The following is a 9,999-nucleotide window of genomic DNA, read 5'->3' on the forward strand; positions in this document are numbered from 1 at the left end:
GTGAAGAACCCAATCAATCAATCAGTGAAAAGGACATCACCGAAAAAGCGTGCGAGTTGTTACTCAGCGGGCGCCCACATGGGCGATTTTTTTCGTGAAAATAGATTTCCAATGACATTATTGACATACTTTGCTTATTTTGTTGTAAGGCTTGGTTGGCTCTTGGAGCAAGAAATTGCAAAAAAATGATGTATTGTGCCTTGACATTTTTGATATGTGGTGACTTTCATTTTGCTTTGGCAAGAGGCTTCAATTTTTAAGTTTGACTTCATTGATTATTTTGTAATGATTATCCAAATTATCTGTGTGATTAAGTTTCATAGAAAATACTGAATTTTCAAACAAATAATTAATGTGAGCATCAAAAAGTATGGCATTGTGTAAATTGAAACCACAACCTTTTAAATTGAAACTTTCAAGTTATAGCTCGATTAGAACAATCCACCATGTGCCCAGAAAGGCAGGAATTTACTTCTAGCTATGTAAATGAGGACAGGGTGCTATGTTTTGTATTTGGAGTGGTAAACAACCTCCCCTGCCAGAGAAGCTAGCCATCACATCATCCGTTCAAAGTTCCAGTAGGCAGTGTCGTAGTCCGTATCAGAGTGGTCCTCCGTCTGTGGGTGTGGTTAGCGTCTAAAAGTTTCCTTGAGTAAGGTCGGCGAGGAGATTCGAACCGGGGACCTCTTTCATGCTAGGACACTGCGTTAACCACTGCACCACGTCTCTTCCCTTACTAGTAATCGACGTGCGACCAAAATTAATAGAGCTTCATTATAGCATCCTATCTTTCCAATCTCTGGATCAACAAGGTCTTTTTATTTATGCAATGAGGAATGCTATCTTTACTGTTCATTTTTTGACAGAATGTTTGTACAAACGGTCGCAACAATCAAACTAACACTAGTTAAAATGACTATACCTCTAGAAAGACATGGGTCATCTGGTGTATACTTGTATTGCATGCACATGCGCTCTTTCTCTTTTGCTCTCTCTCTACGACCTGGTTCTCTTGGCTGATTCAGCCGTGGAATTGCAAAATGCTATCAATGCACTCCACTGTTATTGCCAAGAGAACGGCCTTCAAGTCAATAACATCAAGACGAACGCCATGGTTTTCCATAAAGGTCGTCTGCCTCCCACTTCCTTCCATATCCACCATAGTCCGATTGAAATCGTCAATAATTTTAATTATGTCGGTTTCACATTCTCCACTCAACTCTCCTTTACCAACCTTCTTAAATCATCAATAGTAAAAGCCAAGGCCAGGATCGGATACATGTACAATAGACTTCCTATCAAGAATCTCCCCTTTCCAATAGATCTTCAACTCTTCCGGACCTACATCTCTTCAATTTTCCTTTATGGCCTTCACCTTTGGCTTCCCAACTCCGCCCAATCCGCCCTCAAATCCGCCGATGCCACCTTCTCCAAGTTCCTCAAACGATACCTGTGCGTGCCCCAATATGCCAATAGTGCATGGACGCATTTTCTATGCGAAACCGAGCCTCTCACCATCGGGTTGGCAAGAGTAGTGTCCAACAGTGTTGGGAACCTGACCTTTCCGGAGGTGATGTCCGGACACAAGTTGTCCTTCCCGGTCAAGGACTTAATAACACCTTATTGTCCTTGGCCCGACATCCCTTCGGAGTATTGGCGCTCACGTACCTTTGTCCGGCTCCCGACCCAATGCCATCAACGACGGGAGCTGACAAAAGATCTGTCCAATCTGACCCACCCACTCTACTGCAATAACCAAGATTTTCATCATTTACCTCTCCCCACCTGTTTATGTACTATCTGCAATTTCCCTCTTCACTTTTTTCATATGCACTGAACCAATACTAGTCAAACTCACTGTGATACCACACTCTAGTCAACTATTTTATCAGTCTTGACCATTTTATTCTTTTATTAATCGATTTTTGTATATGATATTTATACATACAGTTTTATACATTTTACAATCTGACATGACCAAGAGTCGCAATAAAGTTAAAGTTATATCACTCTGCCTCTCTCACTCCTAATCTTGATCCTGAATAAAATGGACGTGGAGATATAACTCTTCGAGTATATTGGATTAGGGGGGTGTCCTTATTTTTTTATTAATCCTCTTGCTCGAAGATCCAAGCTTGACAAGGAACTAAGAAAGATTTGTATGTTTGTAAATAACTTTGAAGTTTTTTGGGGTGACAAAAATCACACGCACCCCTTTTTCTGATTCAAGGTGCCCTTGATAAAGTTCATTATTTCTGTTGATGAGCATTTAATAATGATGAGGTAATCAAGAAATAAACCAAGAAATATTTAATGCAACAATGTATTTGAATTTTGAAACCAAAAAAAAATATTGCGACACTTTTCTCATTGGATCATTGTTATTTTCACAAATATTGATAAATGACTAGCACATTAGTTGTTCTAATCTCTAAACACTCTAACTTTAAGCTAAAGCGAAAGATGCCCTTAGGTCTTCAAGATGTAGCTCAACCAACATCCATTATGTCGCATGCCAAAACTAACCTGTCGTCTGTTGCGTAAGGCTTTGAAATAGTTATAAAGCTGCTCTCGAGAAGGTGATGATAAATGTCGCGATCAAGTGTAATATTGCAATCTTGTTTCACCCATCTTTCTCTAATAACCATCTTACCAATCATTGCCAACCTTCCTTTCAGCAATTCTTAGCAATGGTTCTCCAAAGATCTATTTGCAGCCATTCATTAATCTAACATAGAGCCAAGACATCCGTTGAGTTATGGGAAGTTTTAAAGCAAGGGTGGGCATTGATGGTGATGGAGTCAAGAGGTTTGATCCCCCAATGAATGTTAGTAGGCAAAGCAAGACAATCTTGGAATAGAAGCCAAATGGTATCTATCACTGGTATGGATAAGTATCAGGAATTGTGCCTAAGATAAATGTCTGAATCTGCCTCTAATGCGATATGTGTTTGAGACTTTGGCAAAACAAAGATTGGGCAATCTCGACTTATCAACTTTTCACAATTTTTCCAGAGAGTGCCAATTTATAGTAGAAAATAATATGTTGTTCTAAGAAAAGTTGAAAAAAAGGATTTGCCATTCAAGATAGAACAATTTAAAAAATCCTTGGCGTTTGAATATTGAAGAGATGAAAAAGAGGGGTCTTCGAGCACTCACAAACAAACCAGTACCAGTGCTATTAGGGGCCCTTATATCCAACGTCAGACAGCCCAAACGAAATGGGGAAGAGGTACGGTAGATTGCAAAATAAATTGCCTGTTACAGATCAGTGTTACAGCACAATTTCTTTTTATTATGTTATGTGACCTGGGTTACTAATCATACATAACAATTTGATAGAATTAGCCAAAAACAACATAAACGCATTATAATGCAATAAAGAGGAACCTGCCCAATCGGCCTCATACTTGGGGGAGGCCACCTCATAAAGCGCCCTCTGAAGTGCAGAGCATAAACCATATTTCGTGTAACATAGGAAGCGAATGAATTGGATATCTTATTCAAATAACGGTTGACGTTGAAATGCATAACTGTGTTCAGAGAAGAAATATCCTCTCTGATTCAGTTGTCAAAAATGGCTTCATTAAGTATATGTTGGTATTAACTGACAAGACAAGACAGAGTTTTTTTTTTAATCATTGGCGTTGAATCCTGAGGATTATTTTAAGTAAAGATAAGCCATTTCTTAGGAATTGTCATGGATGAATTTACCCTAACGATAATTTTTGTTTCCGTCTCAAATGACTTTTTAAATCGATTATACAATGTTGCTCTGTTGGATCATTGCCATATTTCTTGAATGAAATACAAATCAAACACGAAATACTGAACAATAGGCAACATTTGGTATCACCTGTTCTTGAATTCATGTGTGAAAAAACGACGACAAGCCTCGTCAAATCCATGGGTCTCATCCAGATGTTGTTGACCATCTCAAAATTGCACCCACCTAAGATTCGTCACGCCAGGAAAGCAAATTGTCACTGCTTAAAACGCTCCATCAATTCTTCAGCAGGGTAGGCAAAATCAAGTCAAAGGCCCATCTTTCATGAAAGATGCGTGCTCTCGTTTTTTTGTGACTTTCTTTATTGAATAACCTCAATACTAATTTCCACTTATATTTTCTAGTTGGGATGATTAAGATAATATTCAGTTGCTTGTGGATACACATTTTGCAGTCTTGTTTGGTTATCCTTTGCATACTAATCCTAAAAAAACCATTCCTAGTTCTTGGGCCATATTGCACGTGCCTCTGTTGGGATTTCTGCGGGTCTTTGCCTGATTGATGTTGTTGAGGGTTCATTTTCAGGTTGGTGGCATTTCATGGACATATGGTTCACTCTGCCTGTCTCCTGGAAACGCTTGATTGTCAATCCCAGTAGATTTGAATCTGAAAATTTGGTGAACAAAAAATGCTGAATCTAGTCACCTGGGTACATAATTTAAGAATCAAAATTGGCAGAAGCATCTGAACTGCGTAATTTGAACTTAAGACAAAGTCCTATAGTGTGTGGTTTACCAAATGTTCAAGATAATGCATTGATCTTTATGGATTTTCTAATGATTTTATTTCGAATACCAAAAAGTGGGTTGCATGGCGTACCAACCCTGGTCTTCAAGAACTCTCCTTTCAATGAAGAGTGCCTTGGCGTGTCCACCATTGGGCAGTACTGGTATGCTCAAGTATGATGGTTTGATAGATCATTGATCCGAGAGTTCCGTCGTCAATGTAACTTTTAGTTTGATTTTGTTCTCGCAATATGAACATGGTACATTAACTATCAGGTATGATTTGGACTTGAACGAAATGTATTTCGTATTTCTGCATGCCTTTTAGAATTGGATGTCCATCGTTTTGGTGCTTTGGTGTTTGGCCAGTGCGTCGGCTCGACAACCCAAGATTTGTGAGTTTTCTATTTGTTTGTTACATTTCGAGTATGAGATTTTCGAACTAACCTAGTGCTTGACATTTTTAGTGAGCATTTTCAGCGTGGTCAGGTAAGATTCGTTTTCGTATTTTCTGCCTAGATTAGTGCTGGCGCGAGTCCGGCAAAAGTCGAACTCAAACGAGTCGTTTGATCTTTTTACTTTTTGTTCGACTTGAGTTTTTTATTAGAGTCAGGTCAAGCAAGAAGACTCAAATTCTTATTTTGACTTGTCGGGACTCGAGTCCTGTGTAAATAACTCAAGTTCGGCCAAATCCTCCAAAATCGAGTATAACACTCGAGTGTACTCGGACTCGAGTCTGGACTCGTCCCATCTCTAGACCTTAGACTTCATGCTCCAAACGCTTTCAACGCTAAAATTTGCCCAGCCGCAAAAAATAAGCAGAAAAGCGACTTATTACACGTACTCGCATGCTACAAGCTAACCTTGTTCCGCGATCTTAATTCCACTTTTTAAACTCATTTATTATCCTGAAGGATTTCAATCCACGCATTGGCTCAATATCTTCTTGGACCAAAATTAGATGCAACTTAAACAGAAGTGCTTGATTATTGCAATATATTTTATTACCAAGCAACAGTGCATCGAATCACAAATGAAATAAAATTGAGCTTGAAAGTAACACCCCCATAACTTACCAAGTCTGCAATCTTGACTGGATGAATTATCCTGAACAAATTTAAGGAACATGATTAGTTAAGGAAACATCAAAGTTAAGGGAATTTTGGAAACGGTCAGTTTCCCCTGAGGTAATAATGAAATGTTTTGTTGTGGTTGGGCGACGATATGTAATTTATATGCTTTGTTTCAGGTTCAATAACTCGCCTTGTTTTGGAACAAACAACCGAAATGGAACTTGCTACACTGCGTGAGTAATTTTTTTGAATTTTTCAAAAGGTAAAAGATTACTAAAACCCTACATAGATTGGCGATTGATCAACTGAAATGATTTTTGTCATTAATTATCATTCAAGTTATGTAACAGATTAGGTTGGGCAGATAATCGTTCAAATTTCTTTTGAGATAATCCAAAGAAAGATCGAATAATATTTTCATCTGAGCTTTAACGAACCTCAGTCAAATATCATATGATTTTAGTCCATGTAAAATGTATCTTATGGTTGCTTATGTATTCCATTGTGCACCAAACTCTTCAGACAGAACATGATTCATAGAGGAAGAAGCTAATCCAACGATTCGCTTACACTTGTTTACAAATTGTTATGTGAATGCCCCATTTTGTTCGTTTGTAGATCGCAATGCCTGATTCGTTCGAAGCAAATCCACTTTGAGTTAGATATCGGATATTTTCCAAAGTTACCCAAATGACATGAGCAATACTCGTTTCGGTATAAAAAAAGGTAGCCTTATCCCACAAAAGGCATATCTTTACCTGATTATGAATGTTATCCAGAACGTTCCATTTTAGTACTATTAGTTCAATTGCTAAGCAATGAAGTGAATGAGGTTACCTACTGTCTTTACAATGTTAAAAATGGTAAACAGTTTGGTCATTCAATGTATTCCAATTTGCGAATTCATTTGAAAAATACGCACAGATATGTTAGAGGTAAATAAAGGAAAAGGAAACCATTGACCTTTAATTGTGTTCTGCTTGTCTGATAGTTTTTGTGAAATACAACCAAAATGGATCCCCAGCCCCGAAAATATGATGGTTTTTCTTCTTTTTAGCGACGAATGCGCTTCTAGAGGAGGCGCTGCAGCCGGCTCGTGCGCCCAAAGCTATGGCGTGTGTTGTACATGTGAGCCCATGTGGCTGGATTTGAAAAGAACATTCTAATACAAACGCAACTTATGTGTTTTAGTCTCGGTTGGTTGCGGAGGAACATCTAACGAGAATTGCACTTATTTTGAATCAAGTGGAATCAGTTCAGGCGCTTGCCGGGTGAAGATTTGTCGTTGTAATGACAACATTTGTCAGGTGAATTAAGTTTTCATAACACATTTTACGAACAAGGTCCTAAGAAAAAGGTCTTGATTTCAGTTGCGGTTGGACTTTTCCAACTTCGTCATTACCGGCCCCTCTACCCAAACTGTGGGCACGGGTATGACAATAGGGGGAGTGTTGGCTCCTGGGGCTACTTTGGTTGTTACACCTGCAACTCAGTGTTTGACTGATTCATTTTCCGTCACAAATCCCGGAGGACAATCCCCACCCACCATTTGTGGATCCAATAGTGGCGAGCATAGTGAGTGGCAATGCCTGCATAATGATTAGTTTGAAAAGGTATAACCAATGTCTTTTTCAGTGTATGTGGATGCTTCCAGCTCTTGCAATGAATTAGCATTCCAGTTGGGAAGTTCCACCATTGATGCTAGCTCTGTTTCACGGGGATGGTCAATAAAGGTTTGTGCTCCCCTTTTTGTAAAAAAAAAAACCTGTCGGAACCACCAAAACATTCTCGCACAACCTTCAATTAAGTTTCCGTATTGCTTCAACAAATGTATGTTGAGTGTTTCTTGCATCTTTAATTCAACTCTATTTTCAGGTAACACAATACGCCTGTGACTACAACAATTTGGCGCCAAAGGGATGCACCCAATACTTTTTTGGGACCACAACGGACACTGTTCAGACGTTCAACTTTGATAGTGGTGTTCATCTAGCCAATCAGAACCAAAACATTTGCGTCAGGTGAGAAATCCAGCTAAAATGCCTGTGTTCATTCAAGTTAGAAATTGCTGTCGCAACCAAGCTGCCATGTGCAGGCAGAATGCAATTCAGTACTGCTGGGGTTGGTCCCTCATTGTTTTTTTGGGGGGTCAGAAAGTGCTACTAGATCTACCCCTCCAAGAAACAATCTGGGACCAATTTCAGCAGTGCTGAATTGGAAGTTTGTTCGCAGGCAAATTGGTTATATCAGTCCTCGAAACCCTACGATGATAGTTGCAAAACATACCCCTCATTATTCTGGGGTTTGAAAGCAATTTCCGAAAGGATGATTATATCTGGTCACTCAAATGTTGCTTTCTCTCAAAAAATTACTTTGTTTCACGTGTTCTCCGTTTAATTTCATGTTTGCTTAAACATACATTTTCCAGGCAAGAAGCTGGGAATTGTCGTATTTGTTGGACCGCTGTTAATGACGACGACTTCGTGCTCTCAGGCCCCACTTCTTTAATGTCGGGATTTACTAAGGTAAGAACTTTCGGATCAAAAATGAAACCATTTTAAATGGATAAAGTTATTTGGAATTGGATGTAACCAAACGCTGTGGTCTAGCTTGGGTCGTTAGCATTTGTTTGGGTCGAGTTTACACAAAAGACATGATTTCTTGTGAGCATGACCAGTTCGAGGGCTAAAGATAATTTTCAATATCATTCGTTTTAATCGCTCTTACTATAAAAGAATAATGGCACAAAATCTGGGACATCATGTTTGTTTCAGTAAAATCTAAAAATAAAGCAATTAAAAAGCACCAATTTGCAAAAAAGCCGTTCAAAGTAATAGCTTTATGGGACCTTCCTTTTTCAAGTATTCTTCCTTTAAAACCAAAGCACATTCATCTCCAATGCGCCAAAGCAAGCATCAATGTGAGAAACGGAAAAGGCATGTATCAATTCACAGGATTTTAGTGAAGTCCTTAAAATACTCATTATCAGGGCTACTGCACTACATTTTTTCTTGAACTTTCTTCTCTTCACATGCCCTACAGGTATATTTTAACCTATGAAGGCGGGGTTTTATGGCCACAATTGCGAGTGAGTTTCGGATTCTTTTAGACCTGAGGTCGTCAGCCCACGAGGCATCAAGAAAATCGAAACGATTGATGTCAGATGGTGGTGGGTATGAAACCCCGCCTTGGTGATGAACATTATTTTTTGAATATTTTTTTTGGTTTGGGTGTTTTACGGGCTTTTCTAAACGTTTCAGGGAATGTAATCCCCAGTACTATTATAATGAAAGGATATAATTTGTCTATTTATCGCCTTTCAATCTTCGTATGATATTTGGTCTAACAACGACTTTGAGTTGGCAGAACGACCTATTCCTTGAATGTAGGGTTGATCTGGAATGCTATCTAAAAATTTGTCCAAGTCTGACTTGAAAGATGCTACCGGATCAACAAGGCCTACGTGTATTTCCTGCGAATATTAGAGGGAAGCAAATTAAGCAATGAAGGAGCCCAAGAAAGAAGAGAAGTGGACTTCATTGTTTTAACTAGCCTGAATTTTCGAGGACTTGAAGGTGCTCTCAAAACGCACATTAAGCCTCTACGGTCACTATAATTGACCCTAAATCCTGTTCGAATAACTGTCGTAATACGTGCATATTCAAGATGTGTCTGGACAATCGACTTGTACAGAGTTAGCATCGTTATGCTATCTCTGGACTTAAACGTGCGATATGTCCAACCACACATTTGAAAAGCCTTACCCACCTTCAACTGGATATGCTCATCGAACTTTCCATTATTTTGAAGGACTACACCTAGATCTTTCATAGATGAGACCTGTTCAATATCTTTACCTCCATTATCTACGAGTGGAGTATTTAAAGGAGTTGACCCAAATGTCATTGAGCGGAATTTCATTCCGTTCAGGGCCATATTACTCTCAGTTACCCAAGAGTAGATTCGATTTAAGTCCTTTGCAAGGCTACTGGAATCTTGGCCATTCCTACCAGAAACTAACTTTGTATCGTCAGCATAAGAAGAGAGACTGGCAGTGATACTAAGCTTTTGAAGCGGGGCAACGAATATTATAAACAAGAGGGGCCCTAAGATCGAACCCTGGGGAACACCTGACTTGACATCATGTATGTCACTAAGGGATCCCTCAACCTTAACCAATTGCTTCCTACCAGAAATGAAACTTTTTAACTAATTGAGAACCTTGCCTTGGATCCCAATCTCATGGAGTCTGTTAACTAAATGAGTATGATATACCTTGTCAAAGGCCTTGGCAAAGTCGAGATAGACTACATCAACTGATTCATGACTCTCTAGTCCCTCAATAACCCGCTCAATATGTTCAATCAGTTGGGTAACCGTGCTAAAATGTGCTCGGAACCCATGCTGGCTAGGAG

At 39.1% G+C, this 9,999-nt stretch overlaps 1 protein-coding gene across 1 annotated transcript in view; it reads left to right on the forward strand.

Moving 5' to 3' along the window:
- The first annotated feature begins 4,739 nt into the window (after positions 1-4,739).
- Positions 4,740-9,999, forward strand: part of LOC131891786 (uncharacterized) — a 9,623-nt gene continuing 4,363 nt past the window's right edge. Inside the window, exons 1-10 of the mRNA XM_059241448.1 lie at positions 4,740-4,771; positions 4,840-4,906; positions 4,979-5,000; positions 5,761-5,817; positions 6,642-6,712; positions 6,776-6,891; positions 6,955-7,159; positions 7,220-7,317; positions 7,460-7,605; positions 8,013-8,109. Of these exons, the coding sequence (XP_059097431.1) occupies positions 4,763-4,771; positions 4,840-4,906; positions 4,979-5,000; positions 5,761-5,817; positions 6,642-6,712; positions 6,776-6,891; positions 6,955-7,159; positions 7,220-7,317; positions 7,460-7,605; positions 8,013-8,109 (888 nt within the window). The 5' untranslated portion in view covers positions 4,740-4,762. The remainder of the gene's footprint in view (positions 4,772-4,839; positions 4,907-4,978; positions 5,001-5,760; positions 5,818-6,641; positions 6,713-6,775; positions 6,892-6,954; positions 7,160-7,219; positions 7,318-7,459; positions 7,606-8,012; positions 8,110-9,999) is intronic.

This window comes from Tigriopus californicus, chromosome 12 (assembly GCF_007210705.1).
Source record: "Tigriopus californicus strain San Diego chromosome 12, Tcal_SD_v2.1, whole genome shotgun sequence".
Lineage (NCBI taxonomy): Eukaryota > Metazoa > Arthropoda > Copepoda > Harpacticoida > Harpacticidae > Tigriopus > Tigriopus californicus.